The sequence below is a fragment of the Electrona antarctica genome (assembly GCF_951216825.1).
Source record: "Electrona antarctica genome assembly, chromosome: 5".
NCBI classification, from domain to species: Eukaryota; Metazoa; Chordata; class Actinopteri; order Myctophiformes; family Myctophidae; genus Electrona; species Electrona antarctica.
This window is the reverse complement of record NC_136810.1, coordinates 37,112,195-37,135,985: the sequence shown is the minus strand read 5'-3', so window position 1 is coordinate 37,135,985 and position 23,791 is coordinate 37,112,195. Positions and strand designations below refer to the sequence as shown.

The 23,791-nt window shown below is 42.9% G+C and overlaps 2 protein-coding genes across 7 annotated transcripts in view; one reads left to right on the top strand and one right to left on the bottom strand.

Annotated features, from left to right (window-relative positions):
• The first annotated feature begins 211 nt into the window (after positions 1–211).
• On the top strand, positions 212–12,820 carry ddx11 (DEAD/H (Asp-Glu-Ala-Asp/His) box helicase 11). 4 transcript variants are annotated; one of them, XM_079501964.1, is made up of 29 exons: positions 212–332; positions 682–838; positions 943–1,167; positions 1,397–1,483; positions 2,073–2,209; positions 2,388–2,445; positions 2,725–2,832; positions 3,241–3,328; positions 3,726–3,931; positions 4,227–4,301; positions 4,656–4,733; positions 4,896–4,942; positions 5,182–5,261; positions 5,390–5,431; positions 5,542–5,609; positions 5,727–5,765; positions 5,882–6,035; positions 7,246–7,380; positions 7,586–7,698; positions 7,792–7,864; positions 8,115–8,218; positions 8,831–8,980; positions 9,347–9,415; positions 9,514–9,614; positions 10,444–10,528; positions 10,627–10,702; positions 11,446–11,600; positions 11,704–11,757; positions 11,928–12,820. In XM_079501964.1, the coding sequence occupies exons 2-28, from the start codon at positions 704–706 to the stop codon at positions 11,737–11,739; spliced, it is 2,724 nt and encodes a 907-aa protein (XP_079358090.1). In that variant the 5' UTR covers positions 212–332; positions 682–703; the 3' UTR covers positions 11,740–11,757; positions 11,928–12,820. The 4 variants fall into 4 exon arrangements, with proteins under 4 accessions (XP_079358090.1, XP_079358088.1, XP_079358091.1 ...); XM_079501962.1 differs by having other exon boundaries at positions 11,704–12,820; XM_079501963.1 differs by lacking the exon at positions 212–332 and adding an exon at positions 511–544 and having other exon boundaries at positions 11,704–12,820.
• A 183-nt stretch (positions 12,821–13,003) lies between these two features.
• The window catches only part of wash1 (WAS protein family homolog 1), a gene marked incomplete at its 5' end in the record, with an annotated part of 11,240 nt that continues 452 nt past the window's right edge, over positions 13,004–23,791 (bottom strand). The window contains 10 exons of one of the 3 annotated variants that reach the window (XM_079501967.1): positions 13,004–13,426; positions 14,232–14,303; positions 15,096–15,248; positions 15,574–15,750; positions 15,892–16,090; positions 16,231–16,366; positions 18,995–19,131; positions 20,843–20,989; positions 21,545–21,656; positions 22,173–22,313. In XM_079501967.1, the coding sequence (XP_079358093.1) occupies positions 13,281–13,426; positions 14,232–14,303; positions 15,096–15,248; positions 15,574–15,750; positions 15,892–16,090; positions 16,231–16,366; positions 18,995–19,131; positions 20,843–20,989; positions 21,545–21,656; positions 22,173–22,313 (1,420 nt within the window). In that variant the 3' untranslated portion in view covers positions 13,004–13,280. Of the gene's footprint in view, positions 13,427–14,231; positions 14,304–15,095; positions 15,249–15,573; positions 15,751–15,891; positions 16,091–16,230; positions 16,367–18,994; positions 19,132–20,842; positions 20,990–21,544; positions 21,657–22,172; positions 22,325–23,791 lie in introns of those variants that run through there. The other 2 variants (XM_079501966.1, XM_079501968.1) reach the window with 2 other exon arrangements.

Here is a 23,791-nt window from a genome sequence, read left to right as displayed (position 1 = left end):
TAAACCACGCCACTAACTTGATTTATGTTAACTACTATGTCAGATTGAATTGAGCGTAAATAGCCATATATTTAAACGCCAGGAGGAGGAGAAGAGGTCATATTACATACACTACACACTACACAGGTAGATTAATTTATAACTATGCACTGCACTGTAACATATACGGAGCGGTCGGTGTGATAAAACATGCAGCTCCATGAGTTGTGTGGCTTCTCATTGGACAGTTTCTGGGTTTGTTGATGTGTGTTGGCGCGCTTGTTGAACACTGACTGAACAATTATTGTAAAAAAAATACTAGACAAAGAAAGTGCATTTAAAAAAATATTTGGGTGAGTATATAGATACATATCGTATCGTTGTTAACTCATTGCTATACGCATTGCTTGCCTTGATACCTGATCCGCTGATCGGAACTGTCATCATGGGATACCGTTGGTTTTGAATGGTTTAGCATTAGCATCGAGATGAAATTTTTTATAGTGGGGACGTTAGCTAGGTTAAGGTTATAGCTCAACTTGATGAAGGCTCTTTTATAATACCGGTAATCATGTATTGTTGAATCAGCGTAACATTACTATTCTACATGAAGATTGCGCAGTCTGACCTTAAGTTAAATACATTCCTAAAGTGTTAGATTTACTCACTCCAAAGTCCAATGTTGTATCATCTCCACTATAGGTACACTTCTCCGTTCATTGGGATGGAGGATGGTAATGACAGCCCCCAGTTTCCATTTCCCTACCAACCATATACCATCCAGGAAGACTTTATGAAAGCCCTGTATGGCACACTTGAACAGGGCAAGGTTGGCATCTTTGAGAGTCCTACTGGAACGGTGTGTATGTGTAATAAGTAATAACATTATCATAAATGCCCGTGTGGGAATTTGGTATGTTTTTGATAGATGGAGTCTAGATACAAACCTGCGTGTAATTCCAGGGCAAGTCTCTGAGTCTGATATGTGGAGCACTGAGCTGGCTAAGAGATTATGAAGAGAGGAGAATACGGGAGACAGCCGCTCTGCTACAGAGAGAAGAAACAGCCCTCCCCACTTCTACAAATTCCTCTTCCACAGTTTCCTCTCAGACCTCCTCGGCAGAGCCCGACTGGATCACAGACTTTGTGCAGAAGAAGGAAGAGCGGGACTTGGTGTCCAAACTAAAGGTAGAGTGAGTGTTTAGCACCAGGGAGTTTTAGATGTGATGTGACACCCATTTGTATCCCTGCGAATTATACTTCACTGTATTATAGCCTGGACTGTGTGTGTGTGTGTGTGTGTGTGTGTGTGTGTGTGTGTGTGTGTGTGTGTGTGTGTGTGTGACTGCGTGTGTGACTGCGTGCCTGACTGCGTGCCTGCGTGCCACGCGCGCGGTGTGTGTGTGTAACACATTAGGAGGATGAAATTAAAAGGCAGAAGCGGGAGGAACGCTTACAACTGATCCGGAACAATGTTCAACTCAAGTATGCAGGGAAAAGAAAGGTGAGGTGTCACGCACACTGCTGCTTTATGAAGCCCTACAACACTACAGCAACTGACGTGGGTTTGTACTGATAAGAATTATCAGTTATTATACATTATGCGTTTATGCTAATACTGTGAACATTTCATATGAAGTCAGAAACATACTGTATTGCCTAGACAGAACTGAGAGTTGTCCACTGCCCATTGAATAGTCAGTAGTCAGTCAATAGTCAGTTAGTAAGGCAATATTAAGACAAATTGAAACATGAAGACAGACATGATATGTCCAGCCATCGCAATGGCTAAAGGTCAGCAACCCTAATAGACAGGAAAGTCACATCTTGTTTACAGATATTAAAGGTAGCAAGAATAGTGAGCTACTTTATGAATGGTCAACATGTCCGAGTGGGAAGAGACAACCAGTCAGTTAAATGGATCTCTGAAGATGTCAATCCAGAGCTGACTTGCGATAGATCTTAGAATTATCATGTATTGTACAGCTTTGCACGGCTCAACCAATAAATAACTTAAAGCTTACCCATCTCGATTGTCATGATTTGGTTCACATCATATCAGCACATGTTTGCGTGTGTGCGTCGGTGTGTAGAGCTGTGAAGAGGATGAGGCGTTCAAGTTGCTCCAGCTCAGCAAACAGGGCCCGACGGAGGCGACAGGAGACCCAGAGGAGGAAGAGCTTATCATTGCAGATTACGAGAGCGACGATGAGTCAAAAACCAAGAGCAAGTAAGGAGAGGCCAGTAATAGGTGTCAGTAATCTGCTACCAGCAGAGTAAGGATTGTAATTTATTAAGGGGCAGGCTATGAGAACTTTTATGAACATATATTTTATATGAGGGCATTTATTATAATTTATTTTAGATTAGGACATTTTTGTAGCATTTATTTTTCCCCGCATCAACAGATTTTATGCAGGTGAAGATGATGACGATGCAGACCTTGTTGAAGAACACGTGACAAAGGTGAGCTCGCATCTGTCACTAGTCTCGCGTAGCCAGACTATCAGAGTTCTCCGTTCTGATTATGTCTGGTTTCTTTTTATATTATGACTGTTTTTTTCCCCCCAACTAGTTTCCACCCAGTTTTATTCCATTCATTGAATTTAGAGAGAAATTTCTGATCGTCTGGCTAAGCGAGAATTGGTTTGTCAGTTGTCACTTACTCTCAAGTATAGGTCCAAAGGCAATGAGCGTTGTGTATAATGCATGGATGTAAAACTCTGTGTGTGGTCATGTTGTCAGATCTACTACTGCAGTCGCACTCACTCCCAACTGGCGCAGTTTGTCCATGAGGTTCAAAAGAGCCCCTTCAGCAAGGACATAAGTCTTGTCACACTGGGCTCACGGCAGGTAAAGTATATGTTAGTGAATAGTGACTGCACATTGATTGATTGATTGATTGAAGAATTTATTAACAGTTTGCAGAATTACAGTACATTTCAAGCACAAACTCAATACAAAGGTTGTTAACTGTGAGTGGACGACCCAATTAAGCATTACACTTGTTTCCAATAGGGTCCACCATGTTAAAATCATCAAAACATTTAGAGACGTACAAATAGACACTTCTATAGACAGAACAGGAATTCATCATACAGACATACAGACATACATACAGATTCTACATTTACAGTCTTAGAAAAGAAAATATTTTAATAAAATAATCGATTGAGTAGCATAAATGGACTGAAGTCAATATGGCTGCAACAGTTAACCACTTTCTTGTGTGTGTGTGTGTGTGTGTGTTTTCTTTTGTAGAATCTGTGCATCAACAAGGAAGTGCTTAGCCTGGGCAGCACTCAGCGCATTAATGACCGCTGCATGGAGATGCAGAAGAACAAACATGGTGAGAGTCCAGAAAATGGAGAACTTTGTCTGCTTGGTTTAGTGCTGTGTGATAAACTGGCTTAAATAATAAATATACTGTGACATTCAAGCATCAAAGTCCCACACTTAAACAGGGTACCACACAGCTAGTGTGGTACCCTGTAAAAGTGCAATGGGTCAAGTTTAAGTTGTTCACAGAGTCCCCTTTTTTTAAGTGGCTCACTTTGACAGATACCACTAACCACACCTCTACCAGAGCTACTCTACCTGCTGTCTTAAATTTGGCAAGAGCACAATAACGTAACATCTGCTCACAAACGGATACCCAATGTTACTGAAGTGAGTTCCCCAGCCGCGAAGCAGCTTATCAAGTGTTTTGCCGGAATCCAAGCAGACTATATTCTTCGATCCCACAGAGAAGCAGCAACATCAGGAGGAGGGTGCGAAACGTAAACGTGGGCCTGCCAAGAGTGTGTGTCCCTACGTCGGGGCCACGTCACTTCAGCACCTGAGGGATGAAGTACTGGGTGCAGTGCATGACATAGAGCATCTGTTAACTCTGGGCAAGAAAAACCACGCATGTCCTTACTATGCTTCACGCCTCGCCATCCCCCCCGCCCAGGTACTGTAACACCACAGGCACTGGATTGTATTGAAAACAGAATTCTAATAAAAAAAACGGCTTCTATAAACTTGAATTATTCCATAAAATACATTACGGTGTACACTACACATCTTTTCAAGTGCTGTTGAAATGTGTGTGTGTGTGTGTGTGTGTGTGTGTGTGTGTGTGTGTGTGTGTGTGTGTGTGTGTGTGTGTGTGTGTGTGTGTGTGTGTGTGTGTGTGTGTGTGTGTGTGTGTGTGTGTGTGTGTGTGTGTGTGTGTGTGTGTGTGTGTGTGTGTGTGTGTGTGTTAGCTGGTGGTGTTGCCGTACCAGATGGTGCTTCATGAAGGCACAAGGCGGGCATCAGGGATTCAGCTCAAGGGACAGGTGTGAATGTTCTGTCCGTAGAATGGATTTATATTAATCGTCTACTAACGACTACGGTAGTAATTGTTGGCGGAAATTATTTGTTTGGTTCAGTGTTGTTTCCCCCCGATTCAAATCTAAGAGTTTTCTGTCTAATTAGCAAATGTATATGACTGAACAAAGTCACAATTACAGTCCACTGTTCATTCAGATGTTTCTTTATCAATACAATTGCATTGCTTTCTTATTAAGGAACATATTTGAATGTATTTTTAATTATTTTACAGACATGGACGAAGGTGTGTACTATTTTGTGTGCTTGTGAGTCGAATGCTTCTGGTCTTATTGGTCCATAATGATGGTCTTGTTTAACAGGTGCTGATCATAGATGAAGCGCACAACCTCAGTGACACTCTTTCTTGTATACACAGCACAGAACTCACAGGAGCACAGGTGTGTATACAACACACACACACAGCGCACACACACACACACACACACACACACACACACACACACACACACACACACACACACACACACACAAACACACACACACCTTGTGTAAGATGTCAAATTAGGATACTATAAGCTAAAAGATTGTCTTTTCTGCAGCTTTGTCGTGCCCATTCTCAGCTCACTCAATATCAAGAACGCTACAAGTGAGTGGGGACAGAAAAACAGATGCATTCACATAGTAAACATCACCCTACACTGACTGTTAATGCTGTGTGTGTGTGTGTGTGTGTGTGTGTGTGTGTGTGTGTGTGTGTGTGTGTGTGTGTGTGTGTGTGTGTGTGTGTGTGTGTGTGTGTGTGTGTGTGTGTGTGTGTGTGTGTGTGTGTGTGTGTGTGTGTGTGTGTGTGTGTGTGTGTGTGTGTGTGTGTGTGTGTGCAATCAGGAGCAGATTGAAGGCCAAGAACCTGATGTACATTAAACAGATTGTGTTTGTCCTTGAGGGCTTTGTCCGTGTACTGGGAGGTGAGTGTGTTTGGGTTACAGTTGTTATGGTTTCAGCTCATTGTTGGTTTCTGCTCATTGTTCACCAAATGTCACTATAATTGTTGACCATGTGACATTTATGGTCACATACTACTGTAATTACACAGGTACGGTGAGGCAGAATCCACAGCGCCAGACAACACAACCAGGTCTGCATTACGCACGCACGCACGCATGCACACATGCACGCACGCACTCACGCACACGCACACACACACACACACACGTCCAGTTGAAAGTGTTCTCCCTGTCCCTACAGGAGCAGTGATGCTTACTATTAACAACTTCCTCTTCAAAGCCCAAATCGACAATATCAACATGTTCAAGGTAACCAGCATAACAACAATAATGACTATTTATAACTGCAGTTCCATGCCACAGGACAACCACATAAACATGTATTTTGTCTTGTCTCCTCTATTGATTCTTATATTCCCACTAAAGCTGCAGAAATACTTTGAGAAGAGCATGATCAGCAGAAAAGTTAAGTGGAGAATGTTTCTGCATTTGTTTCCGATGTTGGCAACGTGACCTTTAAATGTGTGTGATTATGCCTCAAGATGAAATGTTGCATCACTCATGCGTTCTTGTCTCTGTAGTTGTCTGGTTTTGTGGAAAAGTACGCAGGGACGGGCGTGACCGTGCACAGCACCCACACCCCTTCTCCTGCACCCAGCTCCACCAAAGAGAACCGACGCACTGAGGGTCTCGGCCGATACCTCCAAACTCTACAGAGCAACCAGAGCTCTACAGGTCTGTGCAATTATTATCTTTCTAGGGCATGTTGCGCGTGGTCAAGACATTTGGAGGATATAATAATATACAGTTGAATAACCAATTTATTAATCAATCGGCAATAATTTCAGTTAGTGATGCATCATGCAGAAGTTTCTATTGTGTTATTTACAACTGCACAAAAATGTGACTTAAAGGGATAGTTTACCCCAAAACTATCTAATTCTATCGATTACTCATCCCATGGATACTGGAATTCAATTTCTTTTTTGTCGTCTTTGTTTATGTGATGACCAACACTGGCTCCCTATGGAGACACAAATAATCTCCTTTGTGTCTCCATAGGGAAGATAGGGAACTGGTCATCAAATTATTGGCTTAGGGATGCGACAATAACAAAAAAATATCATGGGGTGAGTAATCGATAGAAAAAAAGTCATTTTATTTGGGGGTGAACTATCCCTTTAGTTACATATTATGAAATTAAAACGTATTGTTTTGACTTTTGGCTGCTGGGTGAATTTATATTTGAAGATGTTTGGATTCAGATATTAGAGCACTACTATAATTTGTACTTCATTGATTTTGACATTATATTATCGTCTAAAAATAATAATAAGCAAAACATTGAAAAATACAAATAAGAGTCCCCACTAGCCTAGCGGCCTTGCTTCTCCAGACACCCAACTACACTCAAGTGGTGCCCTGTGCCTTTTTAGTGAGGCTTAAAGAAAGAATCAAAGTTATTATTTTAAGCTGTTAAACATCTGCATCATTTAATTTACAAGATGTCTACACAATTAGAGAATGTAAAATATATATTTTTTTTTAATCATTTGCCTGTTATCGCTCCTATTAACCACATCAATACAGCATGAAATTGTGGACAAAATCGTACTCAATGACAACAAAATATTCATATTTTGGGTCTGAAAGGTTAAATCTCATCAAATGGTGGTCCATGGCTCAAATGCTGAATAAAGTATGGCCCTTGAAATGAAAAGCCACTGATTTAAAGTGTTGGACAGTCACCCCAACATTTCCATCCTTAGAGCCCTGTTGGTAGCAGGACTAAAACTAAAACTTCCTGATGTAAGAACACTGCTCCTTTGCCTTGACGCGTGATTATGAATCCCACCAACGTTCTGGGATAGACATGTCTTACCATGTGTCTGACTGGCTCCGGACTAGTCCTCTTTTTACATACCGTCTATTCTTATGTGTGCAGTTCCTCCAGCAGACCAGCAGGGGTCGTTAGAGGCAGAGAAGGTGGTGTCGGCGTCTCCTATGATGCAGGTGGAGGGCTTCCTCATGGCTCTCACCAACAGCAACACTGATGGCAGAGTGGTGGTGAACACACAAGGTACTCCTCTCTAGCCTGGCTAATAAGCCAGACTCAAATCACACTGTCGTGTGTTTTGCCAACGGCTGATTCGGTCTGGCTTATTAGCCAGGCTAACTCCTCTCCACTTTATAAGATGAAGAAGATAAAAACCAAACTACCGTATAAACATCTGAAACGGCACAATACAGGCTACAGTCTTATGTTTATGTTTTCGCTTTCTTAGGCACGTTGTCAGAGAGCAGCATCAAGTTCCTGCTGTTGAATCCAGCTGTCTATTTTGCCCAAGTGCTCAAAGAGTGCAGGGCAGTCATCGTCGCCGGAGGAACCATGCAGCCTGTGAGTAAATTGGATTCCTCTTACAGCAGATAAACAGCTCTTTCACGGTGTGTCAGTTTGTAAATATAAAGAAATAAATCAATGCTTGTGCAGGTGTCAGACTTCAAACAGGAGCTGCTGTTTTCAGCTGGAGTGGGAGAGGAGCGCATCACTGAGTTTTCCTGTGGTGAGTGGCCACCTGGAAAACACTAAATTGAGCGGTAGCTGAGCTGCCAAAAAAATAAATATATATATATATAATTTTATGTTAATTGAGTGTTCAAAATGCAGATTTGGGCAATTGTTAACACTTAACATTGTATTAGTTCTGTATGATTTATTTATTAACAAAAAATGTTGAAAAGCTTGGCACAGCCTTTTTCTTGATCTGTAGCCCATTGCAGGCTGTACTCATCTGTTGCTCTGTCTGTCTGTAGGGCATGTGATCCCTCCTGAGAACATTCTACCCCTGGTGCTGTGTAGTGGACCATCTGGCCAGGAGCTGGAGTTTACCTACCAGAACAGAGATGCACCACGGATGGTAACACTCACTAGCGGCTTCGGATGTTGTCCGACTATTACTAATCGTAACGGCTAAATCTAACCAGTCTTAACCGGCCACATAATTCCCACCGGTCATGTACTGTAAGTCAGTTTCATGATATTTTCGCCTCGGCAGCAAAATTTCACTTCCGTATTTCCTAGTCGCCTACTCGCGGTAGGCAGTATGTGGAAATGTTCATACTGGCTGCATTGCATGACCTTGATAAGAACATACTGGTGATTATCAGTTGATAACATTCGAAGCGAGTGCACTCACTCACTCACTCACTCACTCACTCACTCACTCATTCACTCACTCGTAGATCGGCTATTTTCAAAAGATTATTTTAAAATTGAAAACTTGAAATGAGACATTTCAAGTTTCATAATGAATAATTTTACTTGTGGTACTTTAAGTATATTTTGATGGGAATACTTTTGTACTCAAGTATATGTTGAATTCCGGACTTTTACTTGTAACAGAGTATTTCTAAATTAGTATTAGTATTCAGTATTAGTACTTTTACTAAGTTAAACGTTTGAGTACTTTTCTCACCACTGAAAACAGACTAGCTAAATGCTCTAGCATCTGTTTTTTTTTGTTTGACAGATGGACGAGACGGGCCGTGTCCTCTCCAACTTGTGTAACGTGGTTCCAGGCGGTGTGGTGTGCTTTTTCCCCTCGTACGAGTACTCCAGGAGGATTACAGCACACTGGGAGACCAGTGGAGTCCTCGCCCGCCTGTCCAGCAAGAAGAAGGTAGGACAAGACAGGATGCAAACCCAATAACTAAATAAACCAAACTTAGACTCAAATTGAGACGTAACCACTTGAACCCTATTCTGGGGGGAACAATTGCTGAAAATACAGATCTTAAAGCTCACAATGCGTCGTGTGAGCTGGCAGATCGGCTATTTTCCGAGATTTGGTGCAGAGGCTGGGGAAAGCGTGAACCAAGTACATAGCCGACCCTGGGCAACTAATGTTGCGTTTCGGTACAGCATTAGTTAAGTAAAATAGAGTTTAAGTGGTTAATGTTTAGGGTTGTTACTGACTTAACTGTAACAGGCACTATGAACTGTAGCCAGTATGACTGGATTGAGATCAGTTTGCGTGTCTGTTCAGATATTTCAGGAGCCAAAGAAGGCCAGTCAGGTGGAACAGGTGCTGAGCGAGTTCTCCCGCTGCATCCAGGTGAAAATAAATCTAATAATATCTACTACAGTATCTGCCACCTGGGCACAAGTGATCATATCCTCACCGTGCTTACCCTCCATCCCATGTTTGGTTAGAGGTGTGCTGTGGATGGCAGTGGACTGTCGGGAGCATTGCTGTTTTCTGTGGTTGGAGGAAAGATGAGCGAGGGCATCAATTTCTCAGATGAACTTGGCAGGTACTGTACAGTATGTGTAACACGCCGTACACTGTTGCTTATAAATCAGTGTTGGAGGGTTGTACACACAGTACATGGGTAGACACGCTAAGATAAATAATTGTTTGTTGTTGGTTTTTAGTATTTTTTGTTTTTGTTACTCTGTTTGTCCTTCTCAGCCTGTTTCTATGTTTATCTATCTATAAATGCACCAAGTCTCTGTACGTGTGTAATCCACGTAACTCGAGAACCTAAATGCACCAAGTCTCTGTACATGTGTAATCCACGTAACTCGAAAGCCGTTCGCCCCACCGCTTTTAACAGAATCAATTGACACTGGGTGAAAAAATGGGTTGCAAAATTGTGGGATACAAATTTGAAAGAATCAATTGACGTTACGCTTGAGGGAAAGATTGATTGACTTTGGCAGAATCATTCATCATGAATAAGAATCTGAGAGAACATCCACACGGGAAGCACGCACATCTAAAAAATGTCGACGGGTGCAGGACAAAAATATACATACAGGAAGAAGGTAGGAAGTCTGCACACCGTTCTTTAAGCTCCCATCAATTTTATTAAGGGATCAGGAATCAACGTTTCGATCCCTCCGGGTCTTCATCAGGAATCATTAAGGGATCAGGAATCAACGTTTCGACCCCTCCGGGTCTTCATCAGGAATCATTAAGGGATCAGGAATCAACATTTCGACCCCGTTTCGCTCTTGTCTTCATGTTTTTATGTATGTAATTTATTCCTTTTTGTGTCGCAAAGGCAAGTAGTCTCGTCCCCCCCCCCCCGTCCCCCCCATGATCTAATAACCTCTGTGTGTGTGCCCACATGATGGCAGGTGTATAGTGATGGTGGGAATGCCGTATCCCAACATAAAGTCTCCAGAATTACAGGAGAAGATGTCCTATCTGGACAAGCACCTGGTAAACCTGCCTGTCTTCTTTCAAGCTCATTCTCACTGCTTGGAACCACTGCCGATTCCATATTTAGACGTAGCTGACTTTGTGTTCTTGTATTTCAGCCTCACACTGGTGGGAGGAGCCCCGGCCAATCCCTAATAGAAAACCTTTGCATGAAGGCAGTCAATCAATCCATAGGTAACTAATAATAATAATGGTGTAATGTATTACTAGTCAATAACCAGGGGCTCACCTCTAGGCAGACAACTGAAAACTGCTAGTACATAATCACAATATAACGTACAATATGATTTTGGACATCGTATTAAGGTCTTTTCTTAGTTTTAATCACTTTTTTCCAAATCTCTCAATACTTTTCTTCACAAAAATCTGAGCTTGTAGTTTGGCTCTTTCTTATATTGACAATTTGGCCAATGTTTGATGCCATGTTTTTTTCTTTTGCTTATTAAAAAGGTCTTAAATGTCCTTAAATTGTCACTTCACTGTCATCTGGCGACCCCCCCCCCCCCCCCCCCCAAAGTCATGTGCCACAGGTTTAGAACCACTGTCATCTGACGACGCCCCAAAGTCATGTGCCACAGGTTGAGAACCACCGTCATAAACTATAAATAATGTAATGTATTAAGTAAGTATTAACAAGCATTAAGACCCGAGACCCGAGAAATGACATGTAATTGGCTGCCGAGTGCCGACCCCCAGCTGTGAAAGCATATATTCAAAGATTTGCGTCACATTTTCAAGATTTTTCAAAAACAGCAGATCTACATGCTCGTATAGCGTGGCATGCTAAGAGCTTGTAGATCTGCTACTTCAACAGCTAAAGTTTTAAATAATGGTTAAAGTGATTAAACGCTAAAGCGACACAGATGCGTTCCCGTCCTAAATGGGTTAACACACACTTCACCTCCTGGTTTCCACAGGGAGAGCGATCCGTCACCGCGGTGACTACGCCGCCGTCGTGTTGTGTGACAAGCGTTACTCTCGGCCTGCGACTCTCTCCAAACTCCCCAGCTGGATCCGAGCTCAAGTCAGAACGCACACAGCATTCGGACCTGCGTTCGCCAGTTTGCGAAAGGTGAGGGCCACGAGCACTGTATGTAAACGGCAAACAATGCATTACTTATGACAGATGATGGGTTCATTTAACATTTCTTCTTTCTTTTGTGTTCTTTGCTCAGTTCTTCATGGACAAGAGAAAACAGCAGCAGGCATAGTTCGAGAGCCATTGAATTTCAACTCATCACAAGTTTAAGCTTTGAGTGAGGAGGAAACTTCCCAGTTAAGTGGCACATAAGCCGTGCCATGTCAGGATCAAGTGAGGATAGACTGGGAATGCATAATGATAAAAATGTACTATATATTTGACATCAGGAAATGGAAAAAAAGAACCTGTGTTCCAATTGATCCAACATTTGTCACAACTTGTGACTCACAAGCCCTTGTTCATTCTTTAGAATCTGAAATAGATCTACAAGCTTACAAGGCATCACATCCTAACGCATTGAGCTTGTAGATTCGATCTTTTTGTACGACAAAGTAGGGCATCAATTTAAGAAAAACAGTTTGACTGACAGCAATAATATGATTAGAGAATCTGTGTGTGACTGTGGAACCCAGTTGAGATTGTGCCACTTCGTTTGGAGTAGTTATGTACATCCTTTTGCATTTGTGAGAAGAACTATCACAAAATTATATTGATTTATTTTATGTACAATTTGTGAAGGACAGGGTGTACCCGATAGAGAAATAAGTGGTCCTACTGTAAAATATATGACTCGGCAGTTTAATAAGTGGTCCTACTATAAAATATATGACTCAGCAGTTTAATAAGTGGTCCTACTGTAAAGGATATGACTCAGCTGTTTAATACTGTATATCGGAAAATAAGCTGGAGGGACTATTACGGTCAATTAAGTGCAAAATCTAAAGCCACCATTTAGGCAACCTGTGTCCAGTTCTCCTAGTATAGTGTTGCCATTACTTTCTACCTATTAGGGATGGCAGCACTGAACAGCACACCGGTTTAATGATGGATTTAAAAATGTATTTTGCAGTTCAATGACTGGCTCCCTGAGGCTTGATTTCTGTCATGTTAAGCATCACAGAAATACCTTCAAAGGTGAAATACAACGCTTTAGGCTGCATTTGCTGGATTATAGCAGATATCAAAGAGGCTGGAGTTAAACCCTTCACAAGAAAGTGGTTTCATCCCATTGTGCAATCTCTGTACAGTCTTTCAGTTCAGTTTAAAATAATAAAATGTAACCATGGCATGTACCCTTTGTTGTTTTTCCAAGTACATATTTGTTTGGCACAAGTTGAATGACAAAACTAACCTACCCATTTTAGCAAATACATTACACAATTAATAGGTTCTATAAACCAATTCAGACAATACCAGTCAAGTTGTTTCAACCATTTCCACTGGCACATACCAATATAAACCTTCCATATGCTGTACATGGAAACATAACCCAATGGTTTCTTGCTCTTGGTTTATTCCAATGAAACAGTTAATGTAACTTTTAACAATAGTTGGTAGGTAGACCCTTGACACTGCACTTAATGTTCAGTCTAGTGTCAGGATTTTCTGTACATATAAAGTTCATTCAAGGCATCATCTGGCCTGATCTTGCCTATATTTGACCACCAATACAGTCTGCTGGTACTCGAGGCAGTGTTCATGATTAATGTATACAGGCTGCTAGATCTGAGGAAATACAAGTCCCCTTCAGCATCAAAATCGATCAGTGGCTTAAGCTTCCCAGTCTGCCTCATCCTCCATGCGATCGGCTGTGGGGGCAGGGAGAGGCGGGATGACGTCTGACATGCGGGCAAACGCACTGCCGGTGCCGCTGGGCGCTTCAGCTGACTCCCCGCCTGGACCCTTGCCAGAGATACCTGGAAAGAGTACAGAGGATGTTCTATTGAAGCCCTGAGGACCCGATTCTACAAATCTTCTAAATCCAGTTTCTAAACTCAGCAACAAAAGTTTGGAAACTTAACTTTGGTCCATTATTTCTCCACTTTAATAATACCAATTGGTATTGTATGTTCTATCATTTTAATCGTTGATTAATCGTTCATTCCATGAAGGCCCGATTCTTACAATCTACCTCGTTGTAAAGGTGACTAATCAACGATTAAAATGATATAAAATACAATACCAATTGGTATTATTAAAGTGGAGAAATAATGGACCAAACTTAAGTTTCCAAACTTTTGTTGCAGAGTTTGTTAGTGGTTCTCAAACATTTTCATGTCAAGGACCCCCAGAATGATATGTATTTGGCCACAGACCCCCATCTCAAAATATTTTCCAGGGACCCCCAGAAGCAAAAATTTGAAAGAATATATATTCAAAGATTTGCACACTTTTTCATGATTTTTCTAAAATGGCAGATCTACAAGCTCATAGCACGGTAAAATAATGGTTAAAGTGGTTAAACGCTATGGCAACATAGATGCATTCCAGGTCTTAATGGATTAAGCATGATAAGAGTAGAGAGTATGTTATCCGCTACGATATATGCACAGTAAGAATATAAAGGATATTATACATGACAGTATATGTATGGAAAGAATGGATGATGTGTCTAGGGTATACTGTACGCATGGTAAGAATAGGATGTTATACAGAAAATGTGTAGTTCCCTGACTCAGCAGTATCTGAATACAGTATTCCTATTTTAAAGCGGATGCTCACCTTTCCTACGCATGGCCAGCTTATTGAAGAGATCGGACATAAAGTCTCCACCACTGGCTGCTGCTCCCACTGCTGAGAGAGAGAGATTGTCACTTGTAAATTATAAAACATGCAATCAGGTTGTATAACTCTCCAACTCCTGTTCCCGAGACCTCCTGAGGCCTGTGCTTTGCAGCGGAGTGCATTAATTACACAGCTCCTGTTATGTTTTGCTAATTAAGATGTCAGCCCTGGCACGTAACGGCTCTCCGCTCCCCAAAAGTGAAATGTTAGGACGTGACCTGTCCCAGCCCACCAGAAAATATTATGGGGACGGTGTACTGTAAAGTGTTCAGTTGCTGCATTATTATTAGTATTTATGAAAGAGATCATCAGGGAGATATGGGCTGTTCTGATGCTGAGCACACTGTGAATCAAAGCGAGGTGTACCGAGATGTGACTTAACAGGCCGTGCCTCTGTACTACACAATAACCAGTTATAGGTGAAAGCAAAATAGGACTGTTCAACTCAACGTATCCTGTGTCTGTTTAGCATCAGAATTGTAATCAGATGACAATTAATTGCCAATTGTGGGGTAGAGTAAAGAATTTACAATTATTACCTCACCTCAATTATTACCTCACCTCAATTATTACCTCACCCCACCCAACATAAGACAGGAATACTGAAAAAAGTAGTTGTGTCTTATCTGATCAGACACACACAACACATTTGCATCATGTGACATAACAGAACATACATTCACACCAGAGTAAACTAGATAACATACATGATGAGGCTCACAGCTCAATACTTGGGTGGTGGGTGAAATGAACAGAAATTGTATTTGAGCAGTCGTGCTCAATGCTAGCAAACACAGTCACCTTGCTCCTGTTCCTTCTGCTTCTTCTTCTCCAGCTTGCGTACTTTGACATTGCGTAGCTGGGCCTTGCCGCCAGCGTTGCGGATGGACTCCAGCAGGCTGGCACGGCCATCCGACGGCTGGCCGACCTCGTTGGACGCTCCAGAGACGGATCCTGCGGTTGGGTCAGTCGGGGAGAGTCAGGGTCAAAGAGAGGAGAGGCCTGCCTACAGGGCGGTGAAGGGTTCTCACCCTTCAAGGACAATTATTGTCAGCCTAGCAGTGTGAATGTGAACATCCAGGCTTGACTTGATCCAGGCAGCTATATCTCACAGGCAGAGACACAGGTTCCCTGGGTTATATCGACTGTGTGTGTGTGTGTGTGTAATGTATGCACACAATCACGCTTTACATTTCGTTAAGGTCAAGTTAATTCTTCTTTTGTGTAAGGCATGAATTATGTATGACCGGCATATAGAATGTGTGTATGTGTGTCATACCTGAGCCTGGCCCTCGGCTGACTTCAGCAGGGCTGGCCGTGGGAGGAGGAGGAGGAGGCGGCGGTGGAGGGGGCACCCCGGGGGAAGTGGTCGTGGGGGTAAAGGTGGGTTCAGGGGGGGGAGGCGGAGGAGGTGGAGGTGGGGGAGGGGGTGGAGCTTCGGCCTGGAAACGAGATCCTAGAATGCAGACGAACGGAAGAACAGGCGGAGAGTATGTCAACGAATAAACCACAAACGAGAAGGAAACCTAAATACAAGTGTATCCGGCCTAATGTGAGTGTGAATGTGAGTGTTTCCACTGAAAATAAATTGGTTTACCAGGCCCGTTGCTCTCCTCCCCGGAGAAGGAGGGCAGCTCAGGGATGTTGTGTGTGGTTCCTGAGGGAGCAAAGCCTGGCCCCAGATCAGCGCTGTAAGACAGGTCGTCCGCTATGCCCGGCAGGTCAGGCAGGTAGGATGGAACGTCTATCTCTGGCACCTGGCCCAGATCTGGTACGTAAAAGTAGCTCTCCGCCGTCTGTCAGTGGTGTGAGGGTGACCGGTTAAATCATTAAGACCACAAGTTAGCACAGACTATTCTGTTCATATAAAATGCAATTAATTCAGTATTCAGTTAATGGTGTAGTTGATAGGGAGGGGGTGGGGTGCTTGAGGAACCTGTCTCTCCAGCTGTTCTCTCTTTGTGATGGACAAGGGGGCATCAAATGGTTTCTCCGCTTTCTCCGTCTCCAGAGTGTTTTGCGTTTTAGTCACGGCTCCTGCCAGAGGATCCAGGAACACGTACTTCTTATATCTTCAAAAAGGTTGAAATCAAATAAAATTAAACGTAATGTGTCCTCTAGCATAGAGTTTCAGCTCGAGACCCAAAAGAGAATTTTGGTGTGGCCCAAATGTACAAATATCTAACTATAAATGCACCAAGTCTCTGTACGTTTGTACGAGTAATCCACGTAACTCGAGAACTGTTCGCCCCACCGACTTCAAATTCAACACACGCGTTCCACACCACCACAGGGAGTGCAGTACCCGGTGTTGAGCCGCCACAAAAGGCCTCTGCCCGGACCAGACTCCATATTTGGGCATGCCTGACAAAGAACTCCATATATGGGCATAAAAGGGACACGGACATAATATCTGGGTGGGGCATGCATTTCCAACTTGCATCGTTCCAAGTAGGCCAGTGCCCAACGGGTACCGCTGTAGAGGCTCCAACACATAATATCTGGGTAGACCAGTGCCCCACGGGCACCGCTGTAGAGGCCCCACGGGCACCGCTCTAGTATATTATGATTTGCCATAAAATCTACCGTTATAAACTACTGATAACGAATACAACAAACCATGAACTGCAATGTCCATTAAATGTATTTATTTAATTATAAAAAAGGTACATAAAAATGCTGAGTGTAATTTTAGGTTTCTAACCACCTCGTGAATTATATGATTCTACCGAATCGGTTACAATTGCAGTCCCACAATGAAAAACACATTTAGTATTCATTCAGACACTGTAGTAATCATAGTCATAGTATGGTCTAATTAATCACAATACATTAATTGAGATAATATAAAATTAAATATATAAAAAAAACATCCTTTATATGTCACTTCCTATTGGAAGGTGGCTGTCCCAACCTCTAACCCCTACATTTTAATTAATGAAAAAAGTACTTTCCTAAAAATTGTTTTTAATACACCCATTTGATTTATTTTATAGGGAAGTTGAAATAATGAAATAGATTTTGTAGATTTATTTTAAATTAAAAAACTTTATATAAAAAAATGCTGTCCCATGTTTTCATGTCACTACCGAAACAGAAAGAGCTTAAGTCCATAGATGGAGCCTGGTTTAAGCCACACCCCCACACTCTTCACCAAGAAGTTCATCATGGCCAAATGATGAGTAGCTAGTTTACTTCAGTCTGAAATTAATGTCTTCCAATGTCTGAAAATCAGTGTGTGGTTTTAAGGAGTGTCACTACCGAAACACATACATTGTGATGTTTCTATCCATGTACATCAGTTCATCAGTGTGTTTCTATGTGCAGGGCGTTGCTGAACATGAGCACTTGTGCTCAGCTACTACCCTGGGTAAATAAAGGATAAAAAAAAGAAGACAAATATATATATGTGTCCCTTAGATCTGGTGCAACATGAATATGGTAAAAGTTTTTCCAAAATAGCATACAAATTTCACACAATTTCCAACTCTGAATTTGAACCGATTCGGTAGAATGGCCGATATAAACAATGTGCAACACTTAAATGAAAGAACTCGTTGTTCTACTCTCCTTTATATTTCTCAACACTTTCTCTATCTCTCAACTTTAAACCTCAACATGCTAGAAGGGGTATAATATTTCAATTCAATTAAATAAGAGGCTTGTGGTTGGTCAACGTTTTCGACCAGCAGATACGTTTCTGGGCTTGGTCACATTTTACCGTCCAACAGCACTGGCCACACCACCACCAGCATTGGCTACTCAAAAATAGCAGCTCACAGTCCGTGGCCAAATATAGTATATCAATTTGGGGGTCTTTGACACTAAAATGTTTGAGAACCACTGGCTTAGAAGGCATTTATATAATCTGCCTCGGGTGACTCAGGTCTTAATTCATGGGCTAAGAACTAGCGTCTGGCGTTAATTAGTGACATCAAAATAGAGACCCGTGTCTTAGGGGAAGTTCTCAATAAGCCTTTTGGCTTCTAACTTCTCCTGCACAATATTATCATGTATGTATCTTTCTTCTGTTTTTAATTTGTTTTACATGCTAATAAATAAAACCTAAAAACCTGAAATATCGCACCTGTGAGACTTCATCTCCAATTCACCGGTTCATATCAACCGCCGAGAGCAAGATAACGTCAGTCATTTCCGTCCAGTCCAATTTGATTTGCATTTTGAATGGTTTTGGCGAATGGCAATGTTTATAACAATCATCCTTGTAGTTTCGTGTCAGACCATGCACGGGATCCATGGTGAGGAAACCAGTCACAGACCACGTGAAGGTCACTTTCAAACATCACCTCTGCTATACTCGCTGCAGCCCAGAGCTTCACATTACCTCTGTCAGAGAGTGCAATACTTTTGTAATCACGTTTTCCATGTATCAAGTTCAGGTTCGCAGTAAGAGGGTGTGGAGTGGGGTAAACAATATCCCAGCTTAACAGACTAGTGTACTCTAGCAAAAAGAATGCTCTTATTGGAGGCAAATTTTAATCCCAATAAATGGGTTGTGACCTTAGTGATCTGGGAAACACTGCCCTAGGACCCCTCCTCAACCTTTTTGGCTGGGGACCCCAGAAATGCTTTGGCCAATAATTTGGCGATCCCCCGAGGACTCAGTCTCGACCCACAGGTTGAGAACCCCTGCCCTAGAGTGTGTGTGTGTGTGTGTGTACAGTTATGTGTGGACTCACAGGTTCTCAGTAGTGTTAAAGAGCAGCAGAGAGCTGATCGAAGAGATGTTGCGCGGAAGACTGCCCAGTCCCTCCTCCGTCTCATCCTCAGACCTCTTCTTATTGCTCACACACACTGGGAAATACAGCAACTTCTCCTGAGAACAACAAAGGCGTGGACACAGTGAGATGAAGACCTATCCCATTTCACCTAACCTGTGTGATTTGTGCAAACCATACAATAAATGACACGCTCACTCACTCGCTCGCACGCACGCACGCACGCACGCACGCACGCACGCACGCACGCACGCACGCACGCACACACACACACACACACACTCACACACTCACACACACCCCTGAATAATACATTCCAAACACCAGTGAAAATTGCCCTCTCGTTTTCCTTTTTTTCCCTTCTCCAGCACACACACTACTAGAACAACACACTTGCCGGGCCGAGCGCACACAGCAGAAAATTTGCTTGTCCCTGTATAGTTCCCTCAGACTCAAGAGGAAGACTGTATTTAACCATAAATAATGCAGGAACTTCTTGCTGAGCTGAAGTGTGCGCACGCACGCACGCACGCACGCACGCACGCACGCACACACATTTTCAGTACAGTCATTGTATGAACATCTAGTAGTGCGATGCACAAATGTATGCGTGTGAATGTATTACAATGTAATATGCAACTGATCCACCTAGATGTGACTGTAGTGCAGCCAAAGCTGCTCCCCTGGACAGCATCTGTGACTGACTGTCATTATTGGCTATTTACCAGGGAAAGGATATCTCTATGTGCACAAATCACTGGATCTGTCTGTAACAATGTAATCTTGCGTAGCCATACAAACTATTCCACAATCTCCGAATGCTATATAGTCTGGTACTACACCTCTCGAAATCCGAGTAATCTGTTTGTCTTTTCCGACTGAGGACATGGGGAAGAGGCTTCACTTCGCTTTATATTTTAGTCATGATCAGAGCTTCCGTGCTCCAGACTGTATGACGGAAGCATTTGAAAATTGTGAGAGGCAAGAGTCTGGCAATCCGAGACTAGTAACAATGTAACAGATCTGTAGGCTATAACTGAGATTTGTATGTGTCACAATGACAATGCTAACATTTTCAAGGTAACTAAAACTTTCTAGGACTGTGACGACCAAATCATCAATAATATATTTTATTAAAGGAAATATTAAAATGGTTAATAATTACACACACACACACACACACACACACACACACACACACACACACACACACACACACACACACACACACACACACACACACACACACACACACACACACACACACACACACACACACACACACACACACACACACACACACACACACAGATAACAATGAAAGTTATTTTTGTAACCACTGCATAAAAAAGTTACAGGTGTCCAGGAGAAAGACATGCAGTCCGTGCATTGATTCTCAGAGACTCTCCAGAGCAGTGGAGATTAAATTCAGGGCAGGCCACAAAATGGCAACAAGTGAAGATATATCTATATCCGATATATTATACCAACACTTTTTTAGCTGGCTCAGCTTTGTACAGAGGCCTTGAAAGATACAGGACTGCAATGATTAAAGTAGTAGCACAGATTGTCCTACAGTAGCATTTCCCATTGTTCTGAACACTGTGGCTTGAATCTGGAGATTGGAACCATTGTTGTATAACAGTGTTTAAACGTTGAAAATATCTGCAGCCAAAAAAAGTACTTTAATTGGCGTTTCAATTGTGGCATAGCATAACAGCAGTTAGGGTAGCAGTTTGGCTATCACATTACAATAGGCTCTTTTAAAAGTTGCGTGGAATCAAATACTCTTGTGTGTGTTCGTTGTACCTGCAGTGCCTTGTCATCAAGGGGCCGTAGCTTGTTCTGTATTTTGTAGCGGGGACGAGAGTGTGCGGAGGGGTCTGTGGCCCCACTGAAGATAGAAGAATAGTCTTGAAGCCGATCTGGGGCAGGGTACTTGGCGCTGGAGAACACCTATGCACACAAACACACGACTGAAAGATGTTATTTGTCAACCCTTTGTTTTGCCCCTCTTCGCACCCATTGGTTGCCGTTTCTTGTTTGGACAAAAAACAAATTTCTCCATCCATTGCCATTAGAAAAAACGTGTTTTTCAGTTGCATCGTATTGATATTCTTTGTATTCAATTCTTTCAATTATTTGTGCGCAGATAGTTTAACACAGAAAGGTATCATGGAATTGACACCAACAAAACTAAAGAAGACATAACGCCGAAAACGAACTAGCCATCTCAGCTTCAACAATCGATACGCTGTTTTGCTTCGAGTGGGACTTGTTTTTGCCGCTTTTTTCACATCCGCTTTATCGCTTACTCATGGAAAGAGCTTCCGTTCTCCAGACTGTATGACGGAAGCATTTGAAAATTGTGAGAGGCAACTCACAATTTGGTCCCCGACTAGTCAGTCAGGGACCAATCAGAACACTGGCAATGGGGTCAATTGCCGCCTCATCCCAATAGATGGGACACATGTAGCAGCACTGTCTTTGAGAGGGAAGTGTGGACGTTACCTTGGTGGCCTTCTTACTGCCTTTGATCTTGTCCACCCGTGCCTGAGCTAGTCTGATCCGGTCAGTGACGACATGCAGCTGTCGGCGGTTCTTCTCCACGCTCTCAGACACCCTGGAGACAAAACACACACACACACACACACACACACACACACACACACACACACACACACACACACACAGGATGCACACGCAGTTTAGACACACCAACAAACCGACATGCGGAAACAACGGTCGGACATGCGGTCGGACATGCGCTGCTCCCATGCGAGCGGTTAGGTTAGGGTTTGAGGTAGGTTGTCTGTCTGATGACAGTCGGACCAATAATATGTTCAAACTAAAGCCTGTACCCCACACACACGCACGCACGCACACACAGTCTGAGAGTAGACCATGTGCCTAAATATAACTCCTGCATGCAATGTGTTAGCCTATGTATGATGTATGAGACATCCATTACATGTCTTGGTAGTCATATTAAGAATCATCTCATGTATAAACCATGATGCACTCTCATACTACAGATTCCTCTGAAGTTGTCATGTTCTACCGCAGCTTAAATACAGCAAGGTGCGTGACGGATGTGTCAGACACAAACAGACACAGGACACACACTGACAGGACTTGCCTGCTGAATATGTCTGTAGAGATGGTCTCAAGGTAAAGCAATGCATCTGCTATCTGGTGAACAGCCTCCTCTCTCCTCAGGTCTTGCTGGATGAGAGGCACCGAGTAGACCTGGCCCTCCAGGCAATGCTTCTGCGTCATCCTGGACAACATCAACATTACACAGTGATGGCGGTAAGTAACGTATACTGACACCGTTTGAGCTCAAGAGAAAGAGGCTCCACATTGCAGAAGCTGTATGTTGTGTGGTGTTGCAAATCCCAGGTATTAAACACATTTTAACCAACCTAATCAATGTCAAAGGGTACTATATATATATATATATATATATATATATATATTTAAGATGTCCAAGGTGCCAACGTGACCTCTATCCCTATCCCAGCAAGCCAAATGAGAACGTCCTCGGGTGACGTACAGGACTAGGCCAGATCACATCCCATATGGGGATGATCTTTACGTAATTTCCAGGACGTCTTCACCAGTTGAAATAATATAGCTCATTCTGGGCCAGATCTGACTAGTTATGATGTGACTTAAGTTGATCTGGCCTCGATCCGACTCCCTCTGATTCATCCAGGGACATGCTCTTAGTGGGCAGAATTTATATTGAAAATCAGTTGTGATATCAGGTGATATTCTGGGCCAGCCCAATAAAGACGTCACTAACTTGTCCAGGTCCTGACCGTGCTTGCTGGGTACATATCTATATATCTAATTATCTATATCACTCACTCACTCAATATGCTAGCCCGTCTCCGGACCCCCCGGGTTGAGCTCCTTTGGATCTACCACGTAGGGTCCGGTCTCACCGGCTTCAAGCGACATGGGATGCCATCTGATTTCCCCTGACTTAGCCCTGTGCTGCGGTGTGGGTGTCACGCTGACATATTCCAAACGAAGCATATGAACGCTATAGGAGACAACGAACCATCTGACCCCCCCCGCGAACGGCTCAGAAGCCGTTAAGTATTTTTAATGTTTGTACGACCGTTTTGCCAGCTCTGAAATTCTCTCTTCGGTCCCTCCTTGTTGACATCTCGGTTGGCTAGCTGCGCCTACGAGGCGCGTAGGGAGGCGCTGCTAGCCAACCGAGATGCCGAGAGGCGGTACAATGGGATGTCAACAAGAGAGAATTTCAGAGCTGCCAAAACGGTCGTACAAACATTAAAAATACTTAACGGCTTCTGAGCCGTTCGCGGGGGGGGTCAGATGGTTCGTTGTCTCCTATAGCGTTCATATGCTTCGTTTGGAATATGTCAGCGTGACACCCACACCGCAGCACAGGGCTAAGTCAGGGGAAATCAGATGGCATCCCATGTCGCTTGAATCCGGTGAGAAGGAACCCTACATAAAGTCATCAAAATGTCAGAAACTTTAACGTAGGGTTCCGAAAGGAGCTATCAATATGCATGCATTATGTTATTTATGTATAGCCATAGTAGATTTTTGACAGTTAAAACACGCAGTCACAGACACACTTTACGCTGCCTGCCAGCTGACCCTCACTAGCCCTGAAACATGAAGTACGAGTGTCATGTGAACCATGGCTAACCCTCACATGACATGACTTTCTCTGCTACCACAAGCTATTTCACTCCTCGTGTGTCCTGGACTGGT